Here is a 13,953-nt window from a genome sequence, read left to right as displayed (position 1 = left end):
GAAAGATCAAAGACAATTTTAATATAACTCCGACTGGATTCGTCTGAAAGAAGAAAGTCATATACACCTAGGATGACTTGAGGGTAAGTAATTTATGGGCTAATTTTCATTTTTGGGTGAACTAACCCTTTAACATGCATGAATATACAAATATGCAAAAAAAAAAAATATATATATCTGTACCATATTAATTTAAAACGAAGAGCTGTTTCTCCATGCACGATCATGCAAGTATTTCAAGTTTACAATCATTTTCACATATGACCTAAAACCTTCATTATTTCTGCAGTTCCGTTTGCTGACATTAGTGGCGCAGAAATGATACACTTCACCTTTGAGCTTAAAGGGATAGTTCACCCAAAAATGAAAATTACCCCAAAATTTACTCACCCTCAAGCCATCCTAGATGTATATGACTTTCTTCTTTCAGACGAAGACAATCAGAGTTATATTAAAAAATGTCCCGGCTCTTCCAAGCTTTATAATAAAGTCCAATAAAGTGCATCCATCCATCATAAAAAGCCACTCTCTCGTGGACATGCGTAGGACAGTTGGCGGAAGCTAGAGATTACGGTTTATAAAGTTGTAAATATGGATATTTTTCTTACACAAACGCATCGATTTGCTTCAGAAGGCCTTTATTAACCCCCCGGAGCCGTGTGGAGCACTTTTTATGATGGATGGATGCACTTTATTGGACTTCAAAATCTCAACAGCCATTCACTGCCATTATAAAGCTTGGAAGAGCCAGGACATTTTTTAATATAACTCCGATTGTATTCGTCTGATAGAAGAAAGTCATATACACCTAGGATGGCTTGAGGGTGAGTTCAAACCAACATCGTTTATCCACAATAAAATAAAATCTTAAGCGAGGCATAAATGTGGACATCATCATAATCAATATTTAATTTGCACAGAAGCAAATGAAGCTGCTTATTGGACACTGGAATTTGTAGACAAGCATCCATCACACACAAACACACTCATCACTAAACTGATGAGCATCTATTCACAGTAGATAGTGGGGTTGTCATGGGAACAGCATGACCTCAAGTGCTGAGTTAACTATAGTAATCTAAATGTCCATACATTAGTAGTGTTAATGGACTCTCACTCAGTCGAAGTCAAACTGCATTTGTCTCCATCCTTCTATATTTACTGTTTATAAAATGGAAAGTTCCGGTGCTCATTGGTCAATAAAAGAGTTCTAGCCATGCCAAAATATGTTATTTACAGTTATGATGCAAATTGCTGTTTATTTGTGTATCACTGTGTAAAGTCGATTAACCTTGCCAGGAACTATATCTTACAGCAGGAGGATGAAAGCTAATGAATTTGCTGAATAAAATAAAATATTTCAATTAAACTTTGTTTCTATTATGTTGGCAAAATTACATTATGTTGGCAAGAGCGTCCCACTCCAAATATTTATTCTGAACATGTGACACAAAATGTCTACGAATCCATTTTTAGTAACCATTAACTATTTATATTGATTTCTTTGTGGCAAAGTCATAGCAGATATTATATTTTGTATAATATCTGTGGGATATATTATAATTTGTAACTTTTGTAATCTGTTGTATTGTACACACTACTGGTCAATCGTTTGGAATCATCAAGCCATGCTTAATATTTGTGTCGAATATCTTTGAAGAATAGAAAAAAAACAAAAAAACATTTATTTGAAAGAAATCTTTTGTAACATTATGAATTTGCAGTCACTTTTGATCAATTAAATGTGTCATTGCTTAATAAAATGATAATTTAAAAATAAATAAATAAAATGATGCATTATCCCAAACTTTGAATTGTAGTGTATCATGGTTTCCACAAAATAAATAAATAAAATTAAGAAGCAAACAACTGTTTTCAACACTGATTATAATAAGAAAACCAAGAAATGTTTTTAAGCACCAAATGATTTGAAATTAAATTATTAAAATGTAAAATGTAATTAAAATAATATTTATAATTATTAAAATTATAAACTATCAGAATGGCACTGAAGACTGTAGTAAAGGGTCCTGACAATTCAGCTTTTCCTCAAAGGAATAAATGACATTTTAAAATATATTTAAATAGATTTTTTTTTTATTATTGTAATAACATGACACAGTGCGTTTACTGTATTTTTGATCAAATAAGTTAAGCCTTGAATAATGCAAGTCTTCTTTCAAAAACATATTTACTTTTTTTTCAGAACTTTCATCAATCCAAATTTTGGGTCAGATCATCTTGGGCCCATGCCACGATTACATATGCTCTGAGGACATCAATCAGGAAGTAGACTATTATGGCGCAACTTGCTGGGTATCCTTGCCACATTACTGTAGTAGATGTTCAGTACCAGTGCCACCTACTGGCCAAAGCATCATAAAAAAGGACAAAAAAAATGGTTATAACTTTGTAATAATTTTGCCTAAAGCTCCATGTCTGTATTACTATAGCCACTGGCTTTTCCAGATTCGGTTTACAGAATTTTATTTATTCATTTATTTTTGATATTAATTCCCACAAAGTTATTAATGAAGATGCCAAATAGGAAATCAGCCATTATCTTGGAAACACTTCTACATATTGACACGGAATTTATTATTAATGGCACATACCTATAATTGATCTGATCTGAGAAAACCATTGGTCACTGCGCCACCTACTGGTTATGTTATCAAACTGCCAATAATAGTAAATCTAATCACAGCTTTCGGACTTCTTTTCCTTAATTCACTTCGGTGAATGGTCCAACAAATCCACTCAACAGTGTGCTTGTCCCATAATTGCTGCTAGAAGCTATAATGGTATTTTATTTTATGTATTCGATTTATTTTATCTTCCACAATGGACTGGGCGTTTCCCTGTCTACTATGGTCAGAGATGCTGGGAGAGCCTCCAGCATCCCCACAACCCGAATCAGTACAAACAGTTTGGAAAATGAATGGATGGACAGATATATTATAAGTTTAATATATGTATTTTAGTTTCCTATGACTTTCATATGAGTGTAGATGTTTGCATACACTTGTCCTTTGCATTCAGCTACTTTAATTTCTTGTCAAGGCACCACTTTCAATGTCTAGACTGAGAGAGCCAACATAATTCAACAGATCACATGTTTTCTCAAGTAGTTCATCAATCTCCAGGTCTCCATTGATTTACAGCCTGCTGGGTCCTCTGAGGCCTTTGAGATGGGTAGATCAGCACCGCCACACTTAATATATACGTCTATATATAGATGACAGCATTCATCTCAGTCCTGTGGCTTTGAGCCGCCGATCCTCACAGCTGATTTACCACCGAACACACACACACAGGGTTTCCATGCTGTATGGGGACATTCCATAGGCGTAATGGCTTTTATACTGTACAAACTGTATTTTCTATATCCTTACCCTAAACCTACCCCTCACACAAAACTTTCTGCTATTTTAGATAAAAAAAAAAAAACTTTATTCTGTGTGATTTATAAACTTGTTTCCTCATGGGGACCAAAAAATGTCCCCACAAGGACAAGGACTTTGGATATTGCCATCTTTGAGGGGACATTTTTTCCCCATAACATAGGGTATACCAGAACCACACACACACACACACACACACACAGCACTGCTGTGACTATTAATCTCATAATATCATGGACGCTTACCTGGATTAACCTTCACTGACTACAAAACAAATAGGCGCTTCTTGGATTGCAAAAACAGGATTTTTCTGCTTAATCCACGAAAATATTTAGATGCTATATAACTGCTATCATGACATATTTGAATAAACTGCTGAATTTTTGTTTGCTTAATGTTTCTGCATTTCACAGCAGTCAGTAGTGCTTTTTAATATTTTAATCCAATAAACCAATGTAGGTTAATTTAGTTAACCTTCATTCTGTTCCTCTCTGTATTATGTAAATGCAGTTCTGTCATGAGAGTGTCAACTCTCAGAGAGTTTAGCATGGTAATATACATATCAATATTAATGTGTTTGGTCTTGGTGGAATAGATCTGCTACACTGCTGCTGCGAGACTGAGACTTGCTACTGCCAATACATCCATGGTCATGCTGCTGTGAGTAAGAAATACTGCTGCTGCACATACAACATAAATAAAATAACCCCCATATATAACATACATGAAATCACCCCGTAGTAGATCTATACAGGTGGAGCTGGGGAAGGTAGAGGGTTTCTGAAGCGCGCTGCAACTGCAACAGCAAGCACTAGCTGAGTATTTGAATGTTGAGCAGCAAGCTCATTGGCTGCTAATGCGAAAAAAGCCAATCAGCTGCATGATGTGAATAATTATGTGATTATATCAGATTGAGTTAGAACTTATCGGCCTGTGCCATCTAGAGTTTCACGACAGAACTTTGCAATTATTTTGTTTTTGTTACTTGATTATAAAATTGTCATGACATACAAGGTAACTTAAAAAAAATAACCTTTAGAGTTGTTTTTTGTCTAATATAAATTTGTGTTTGTTTCATATAGTGTACTATTATTTACTATACTGTTTATATTTTCATTACAACCCTATTTATTACAACCAAATCAAGACATCAAGTTTGTGCATTTAATACACAACATTAAATACAGAGTTCTGGAATGAAACTCTAGATGGCGCAGTCCGATAGGTCTAGCTCAATCTGACCTGGCGACATCATTGTCACATGGCAGCTGATTGGTTCTCTTCTGTATCGGTAGTCAATACCTGGCTTTTGTTTGCTGTAGCAGTTTGCAGCGCACTTCAGAAACCCTTCACCTTCCCCAGCTCCACCTGTATAGATCTGCTACGGGGTGATTCATGTATGCTATATGGGGGTTATTCATATGTGTTATATGTGCAGCAGCAGTATTTCTTACACGCTCACAGCAGCATGTTGTGGATGTATTGGCAGTAGCAAGTCTCGGTACTTGCTCTGGCGCAGCAGCAGCAGCGTAGCAGAGCTATTCCGCCAAGACCAAATACATTAACATTGTCATGTACATTACCATGCCAATCCCTCCGAGAGTTGTCATGACAGAACTACACTAAAACAGTGAAAAGCACATTGTGTATATTTTATTTGTTACAACTGTTGTTTGTCCATTATTTTTATTAGCCATCTTCTTTTGGGCCCTTTGTCAACAAACAACTCGCTTTAAAGAGTAACTATTTTACAAAGATGGAGATTTTGTATGAATTCATAGAATAGGAATTATTTTTCTAAAATTTTTTGAATACAATTTTTAGAAAAAAAAGAAAGAAAAAAAAAAGTATGAAGGTCCACCCCTAACATAGCTGTCACCAGGGCATAAGCATCTACTGTCTTGCATACTTTTTTTGAAAAGACAGTGAGTCTCCTACCTCCACGGTCAAAAGGTTCCTGCTATCCACATAACTGATTTTCATATAAACCTTCTTATCAGTGAGAGAAATACAAAGCTATCACTCACTTGTAGCAGCTGGCTTTCTTTCTTATTTTCCCTTCAAACTAGGCCATGGTGAAATATCTCTAAATAAAAATATTAGCATTGTTTAACCAAATACCCAGAATTCACACATTAGATCAATAAAATCTAAATTATACATGCTTATTAATTATGCATTCACACTTGATACTCGGTTCTCTGTTTGCTTCTCATTATGTATGTTCTTGTGTGTTTCTGGCTTGTGCAACCTTTGAATCTGGGAAATCATGGAGTATGGTTGCTTGCTCTGTTAAACAATGCAGATTCGGCAGTGCTATTTGCATGGTTTGCAAAAAGAGAGTATTGTTAATCGAGAGAGAGAGAGAGACAGAGAGAGAGAGACAGAGAGAGAGAGAGAGACCTGTGCTGCCAAATACCAGAAAACCAAGCAACATGGGCAGACAAAACAAGCCCAAAATAAGCAACTTGGCTCATCAAAATACAGGTCAAGAATAGATCGAGAATTTGATTAATTTCATAATTATAAACCTGCATGAAACATTAAAAAGGAGGAAGGTGAAATAAACAATTATAAATACAGTGTGTATCTGCATTCTTGAAAAATAAGCCCAAAAATGCAACTTGCAACTTCTTATATTTATAAGTGACTTTATGGGGGAAAAAAGCCCAAGTTACTTATAATAAGCGGACATGGCAACACTGCAAGACTACCTGCTACTTCAGCCAAGTCAAAGCAGAACATGTCTTGACTTGCCCTGAGACTGATTAATGACTTTGTGTAAGATGTACAGAGAAGGAAATATTTCTATGACAGTATTTTTAAATGTTTGGAGGCCAGAAGAGATTTGCTTTTTTTCACAATAATCTTGGTATCATTGTGAGTGTATTTCACAGGAATAAACTTTTACACAACACAATTCTTTTCCACGTGAAACATGAGAGCGTGAACCCCTGCTGGTAGGGTGAAGTTGGGAGAGGGCCCAGGACAGAATCATGGGGAACACCGGTTAAAATCAAGACCTCAGTAGTCATGGCTCTCGACAGTAGATATGTTGGCAGGAAATTGTGCTGGGTTTGATCATTTCCGTTCACATAATAAAACCTCAAAGCATGCAAAGACTGTAGCCAATGAAAGGTAATGAAATTAAACGCAGATTGTATCAAAACGTTGTTCAGTCCCTTATAAAACCTGCCCTTTTGACCCTGAGACGAAAGCTACAACTAAAAACTATGTACAAGACAATAAAGATCTACAAAATGACCAAATAGTAATAAAGATGTCATTATTAATTTCAGATACTAATAATTTAGTAGCAAAGGTGCTGTTATTGTGTTCTTGCAAAGGCATAGTTATGCGATTACTAGGGTGTTCTGAGTGGCTGCTAAGGCCACTGTACATGGTTGCTCAATGATGTCTCTACTTTATTTATTTAATGTATTATTAATTACACATTACAGCTGATGTTCTATATGCTTCTTGTTAATAGATAATTTAAAGCACTTGTCCTAAGAAATACAACAACCAATAATCAATCTAAAATTCAAAACACATTTTAAAAACAGGAAAGTAAATAAATGAATACAAATCTAGCATCAAATCAAAACATGGTAATACAATATATGTGGGAATAAAAATACAATACAATAACTAATTAACTAGTTATGTAAACCCTAAATAATGATTGAAAAAATATTGATTCTGTTTAAGATATTTTAATAGCTTTACAGAATTGTATTAATTTTGTTTGTCTTTTAAACTGTATTGGTGAAGCATTCCATGAGTGCACTCCCTTCAGTGAAAATTATGACTGCCCCAAGGCTGTTCTGCGTCTTGGTCTTGGCCCTTTTCTCTTGTTTCCTTATTAATTGACAAATAACCTTAAGGGTAAAACCACTTACATTTTTTAAATGATTTTCAAAACATGAGAAATGTATAAAACAGTTAACAGTAAACAGCTTTTGTTCTTGTTATTTTCCAACAATGCCACATCATTGACTTTGTTTATATATTACCTGTTTATATAGAGATATTATTGACATAATAACAGAATGAGGAGCTTGACTCCAAATAGTGACACATTATGAGAGATAAGAAAAAAAATCCAGTGCATACATGTATAACTTGGCTGTTTTACTTGATATGTAAGGTCTAATCATACAAAATGTGTACACAAAATTGTATTTGAGGTCTTTGCTGATACATAAATAACTGTATTATCTGCATACATTTTAAATTCAGGTAAAACATTAATATACAGTATAATGTAAAAAGAAGTGGTCCCAATAATGACCCCTGAGGAACACCCATTTCAGTACTTTGATAAGAGGACCTTATACAGGTAGCATGTATGTTGATCACATTGTTCTTAGACTCTAAATATTAGCTTCTGGTTATATCATATTCTGGTCTGAAGAAATGGCTCAAAACTCTCCTTCATTTGCTTCTTTTCACAAGTCTCATTGCATAGAATAGTAATGGCAAACATCACCCCAATAAGCCACATGAATTTAAGATGTCAGTAGCACATACAGTGCAGGATAAGTAGCAGTACGTGCTAAAATGTAATATTTAGAATTAGAGCTTTCTTCAAATCTAAATTATGAGCAATATTAATAGAAATGCTTGCCTTATCAAACACCACTAATAAAATACAAACTTTTTTGAAAACTTTAAACTGACCTCAGAAGTACAATTTTCTGAGAAAACTGCCTGCATTCAGATTTCTAATAGGTTTCCAAAAACAGCAAAGCAATGAGTGTGTTTCACTGAGCTCAAGTTCTTGTGAACATGGAGACTGGGTGGCCATTTTGTATATTTGTCCTTGTCATTCAGAGTGGAGCAAACATTTGCTATGTCTGTGCTTATGCTATAGTGAAACAGTAGAAAAAAAACTACCCCTATTCTGTGCACAGCTAAGAGCCCTCAAAATGGGCCCAAGATAGTGGTTTAAAAATCCATTACAGACCCATGGCCCACCAGAGACAGTGACATGTGTACAGCAAACAGTGTGTCCAGTTAGAAAACCAGCAGTGGGGAAAAGCATTATTGCAGGCCTTGGGAGAGAGTGTGTGTTTGTATTTGAAGGTGATGTATCAAGGAAAACAGGATTTTTCTTGCTCTCTTTGGAAATAAAAGATGATCAATTAAGTTGTATCTATTACTGTATGTAGACATGCTCTAACATTGAACCAACAACAAAGCAATGAGTGCATGCACATATTGAACTGTGCTTGTTATACATCAACATTTGGCCAGAGGTCATTTATATATTTATGTCTTTAATGTGCATTACAGGTCGGAGAAAACAATGGTCAAGCAAAACTAGATTATGACTACTTTTTGGTGCAAGAAAGCCTGACTAAATGTATGTACCATGTCACATGTACCATTGTTACAGTCATTTCAATAGGAATCTGTGTGATCTGGAGTTTCAAGTGAGGGCGGAAAAAGTTCAGGTTTTAGTCATGTTTAAGTTGGTCACACGAAACAGAAAGCTGCTTGGTTTGATAACTGAAAATTATGGCTTTTAACTCTTTCCCCGCCAGCGTTTTTGAAAAAGTTGTCAGCCACCGCCAACATTTTTGATCATTTTCACAAAAAAATATTTTGTTGTATGAATATTTGAACATGCAATACATTAAAAAAAAGAGCCTCTACTTTTAAACAAAAAAAAAAATCAGTTTTATTCTAGCTTCAAACATTCTTGTTTTATCAACACTTGAATGTAGGTAGGTTTCATGAAAAAAAGCAACATTTTGATAAAAAAGCTGAGAAAATCGCATTTTTATCAAAGACTACATCTGGATCATATTCAGTTCGATGATCAAAGCATACTAGATGCAGTAGATCGCTTCCATCAACACCCCCAAAGCTTCACAGTCCTTTACCACTTCCGGGATCGCCATTTCACTCGGTAACATTAGGCAGTTTTCATTTATATGCTGTTTATTGTTGATTTCATATGCATATGATTTCATTATTTTTCATATGCATCTGCTTACATATGAGATCGCTCGTTTCTGCGTCTTCCTAGTCTGTGTTTTTGATAGGGAGATTGTGGACTCATTCAGGAGATGTGTAATAGCACCCCCGAGCATATAACAGTGAAAACACGGAAACCCGGAAAATTCCGTGTTTGGCGGGGAAAGAGTTAAGCTTCCCGAACACTCCCCCTACCTTCTGTTGGTTGAACGAATTCATGGCATTGGTTCGGCTAATGTTGTGTTGGGCTGGCCGAGACGCTCAAATAAACAGGCAACAAAAAGAACAGGAGACAGTATTTGAACTCACTTTAGCTTTAAAGAAAGTACTTACAGTGAATTAGGCCGACTCTGCTTGGGCAGCTGAAGCCCATCGTGGTCTCCGTCTCCAGTGGGCAGGCTGTCGAGTTGAGTCCAGCTGAGTGTGTTGTTGCAATTTACTGATGACAAGTCTGCACTGGAGTTTACAACCACACTGTTCCTCTTCTCCACTGCTGATGGAAAAGCAGAAATGTTGCTATCCTAATGAAGAGTTAATAGTATGCTAATGTAATTACTCCAGCCTGTGGCTAAAACAGGGTTTGGTGGGATCTAGTGGTTTGAATTTATTTGAATGACGGTTTGTATTTCAATAAGCAATTCAAGTTATATTGCTAGTTATTTCAGACAATAACTGAATGGGATCTAATACTGGGGACTAGTTTACTCATCACATGCCCAGAGGGGGTTGGCAGCAAAATGTTTATTGCAAAAGTAATTGCAAACAGGGTGGTGTCTGGTCTGTCTGGTGTGCCAACTTGAAACCTGAAACTATTTTAATAATTAATTGCATTGGTATTTTTAGCACAACAGTTTATAGACCAGGAACTGAATTTCCTCCTTCAAAGTTTAGATATGTACAGTAAATCCAATGTAAATAAACTCCTGAGAGGAACCAAACATCTTCAGAATTTCCTTTTGAATCACATTAAACTACATTTTCATAAATATTTTGTTTGTAAAAATGATGTTTAAAAGATGTTTATAAAAAAAAACATTTACGATTAAACATATATACTGTATATATTAGGCTTGTCAAAAGTTTTATTTAATTAATTACATGATGTGCCGATTACTTTATCTAACTAATCGCAAATTAATCACACATCAAAAGATGTTTTTTTCATTATTGTGTTAAATGAGTAAAGCATTGAATAGACACAAGAAAGTACCCTTAGAAAGAAATTTTTTTTTTTATTCAACTTTGCATAAGTAATGATAATAAATGCGTATTAATGGTTTAAAAAATAAATACAAGAAATATCAAATGAATGAAACGAATTTGAAGAGTTAATAGTATGCTAATGTAATTACTCCAGCCTGTGGCTAAAACAGGGTTTGGTGGGATCTAGTGGTTTGAAATTATTTGAATGACGGTTTGTATTTCAATAAGCAATTCAAGTTATATTGCTAGTTATTTCAGACAATAACTGAATGGGATCTAATACTGGGTACTAGTTTACTCGTCACATGCCCAGAGGGGGTTGGCAGCAAAATGTTTACTGCAAAAGTAATTGCAAACAGGGTGGTGTCTGGTCTGTCTGGTGTGCCAACTTGAAACCTGAAACTATTTTAATAATTAATTGCATTGGTATTTTTAGCACAACAGTTTATAGACCAGGAACTGAATTTCCTCCTTCAAAGTTTAGATATGTACAGTAAATCCAATGTAAATAAACTCCTGAGAGGAACCAAACATCTTCAGAATTTCCTTTTGAATCACATTAAACTACATTTTCATAAATATTTTGTTTGTAAAAATGATGTTTAAAAGATGTTTATAAAAAAAAACATTTACGATTAAACATATATACTGTATATATTAGGCTTGTCAAAAGTTTTATTTAATTAATTACATGATGTGCCGATTACTTTATCTAACTAATCGCAAATTAATCACACATCAAAAGATGTTTTTTTCATTATTGTGTTAAATGAGTAAAGCATTGAATAGACACAAGAAAGTACCCTTAGAAAGAAATTTTTTTTTTTATTCAACTTTGCATAAGTAATGATAATAAATGCGTATTAATGGTTTAAAAAATAAATACAAGAAATATCAAATGAATGAAACGAATTAAATGTTATATATATATATATATATATATATGAGAAACATAATATTTTGTTATTTGACAAAAAAAAAAAAAGGTATTCTAGCATAATTTTTAGTCTTAAAGAATTATCATCATTTTAGATGTTCCAAAGTAAGCACTTGCTGGTGTACCTTTGTCTTTCTCTGAAAATGAGGGGGTGTGGAAAAGAGTGAGGGGTCTCTCGCTGCAGGACGGGGCCTTGCTGTCTGCACTCCTCCGCCTGGGCAGGTTGAGCTGGGAGTTGCCCTGCCCTCCTCCAGACACTGGCATGTCTTTGAAAATCTGCAGAGCCGAAAGGAAATTCAAATCAACATGAAAATGTCAGAGCGCCACAATGATGGGATGAGTGTCTCCACAAAAATAGAACAGACTGAAATGTTGCTACTGATCCTGGGAGGATATGACCCCGCAGATGTGTCTAGTCATAAAATGACAATTCGACCATCAGTTGGTCACTTTCATGTCATTCCAAACCTGACTTTTTTCCTCCATGGAAAAAGCTGTTCTTTTCCATACAAAAATACTGTATGACAGCTATAAATCTGCTACCAGTGGCTGTCAAGCTCCAAAAGACACCAAAAAGAAAGGTCCCTATGACTCATATACACTCTATTTCAAGTCTGAAGTCATACGATAGCTATGTGTGACAAACAGACTGAAATTAGATACATATTTCACATCACACGGAATATCCTCTCCTCCATCAAAACCCCTTAAATCTCATTTGCACGTCTGAATATTCAAGCACGAATCACGGTCAGTTTAATGTGAAATATTAATGATAAATTAATTGGTTCTCATGTTTCCTGCAACACAGCAAGTATAAATATGCACTGTAAAAACGGTATTGTAAATTAACTGAATTTACTCCTATTAAAATATTGTAAAAACACTTTTAAATATCTTTAAAGATGCTGTATGTAATTTTTTTGACTGTACTAAAGCATAAAAATATCATGTTTGCAGTAGTGCTGTCAAACGATTAATCGCGATTAATCACATCCAAAATAAAAGTTTTTGTTTACATAATAAATATACACAGTACATACACATATACTAAGTATATATAAATACACACACATGCATGTATATATTTAAGAAAAATATGTTACGTTTATACATTAAATATATTTATATATAATATAAATTTTATGAATATAAATATATACATGCAAATTCATGTAAATATTTTCAAAATATATGCTGTATGTGTGTGTATTTATATATATATACATAATAAATATACACAGTACACACACATATATTATGTAAACAAAAACGTTTATTTCGGATGCGATTAATCGCGATTAATCGTTTGACAGCACTAATTTGCAGATATTTAAGAAAACATGCTAACATGCTATAGTGGACTGCGTTTATGATACTTTAAAGTCGCAATGAAATTTGTACAATATGTGCCATCATATTTCATGCATCTTTTCTGCAAAGATATTTAACAAGTAAATTAGTTTTACATTTACACCATGTTGAGCACTCATGTGTGATGCACTTGGAATAGAACTTTCTTTAACTAGATGGTTATTAAAGAAAATGTTACTTGAATCATGTTACATATTTCAATTTGCAAAAATATCAATAACTTACATTTAGAAAACAGAAAAGCTTACAAGGAAAAAGAGCAGTTTTTATTATTGAATACTGTATGTATAATACCTCATTTATGGATCATACAAGTTTGGAACAACATGAGGGCGAGTAAAAGATGCCAAAAAAACAAAAAAAAAACACAAACCTGAATTATCACTTTAAGAATTCTGAAGAAAAAAAAAACTTTCTCTTGTGACAAGACTTGTGAAAAGCTTTTTGAGGATCAGTTTTATCTTACAGTCCTGCTGTACATAACTGTGTATATTTGTTGAGATATATAGGATAGGTAGCCAACAATGCTTTTAGGCTGAAGCAGAAAGATTCATTACAGGTTAGCATATGAGTGTGCTATGTCTTTATGGCAATGAGACATGGGAAAGTTAATTGTACAAGACATAATGACAGCCTTGATTGTAAAACCCACCCACTTTACCCATTCATGCAGGAGGAAGTGGCCATATGTCATGTGACACTGGGCTCAGCTTAAGAAATCAGCCTTGAGCCGATTTGCATGTTGCCATGGCAACTACTCTAAGCTGCTTTACCCTTTAAACCCCTGCTGGATTTGAAGTTACCCATTACAGCAAATGTGGACTGAGCGAGTCCCTTAGAAAGGGAATTACATCCTTCATTCACACCTAGGTGTCAGCAACACAGCTCATGCACCTTTATGGTGATTACGGTCAGAAAAGAAGTGACCAATAGAAATGAAATAACCTAACGAGCCATTTCACTCATTAGCTGTGCACATCATCACCAAATGTTCAGAAATAAAGCTCTTTTTCTTAACGCTTAACCAATTTTCCTGGTATAATATGGTGA

General features: G+C 34.6%; 1 protein-coding gene across 1 annotated transcript in view; it reads right to left on the bottom strand.

Annotated features, from left to right (window-relative positions):
* The window catches only part of LOC107727261 (rho GTPase-activating protein 26-like), a 57,017-nt gene that overhangs the window by 10,195 nt on the left and 32,869 nt on the right, over positions 1-13,953 (bottom strand). The window contains exons 15-16 of the mRNA XM_016537063.1: positions 11,655-11,805; positions 9,723-9,879 (exon numbers count right to left, since the gene is read on the bottom strand). Coding sequence (XP_016392549.1) covers positions 9,723-9,879; positions 11,655-11,805 — 308 coding nt within the window. The remainder of the gene's footprint in view (positions 1-9,722; positions 9,880-11,654; positions 11,806-13,953) is intronic.

This window comes from Sinocyclocheilus rhinocerous, unplaced genomic scaffold (assembly GCF_001515625.1).
Source record: "Sinocyclocheilus rhinocerous isolate Xijiao unplaced genomic scaffold, SAMN03320098_v1.1 scaffold95, whole genome shotgun sequence".
Lineage (NCBI taxonomy): Eukaryota > Metazoa > Chordata > Actinopteri > Cypriniformes > Cyprinidae > Sinocyclocheilus > Sinocyclocheilus rhinocerous.
This window is presented reverse-complemented; position numbering and strand designations above follow the sequence as displayed.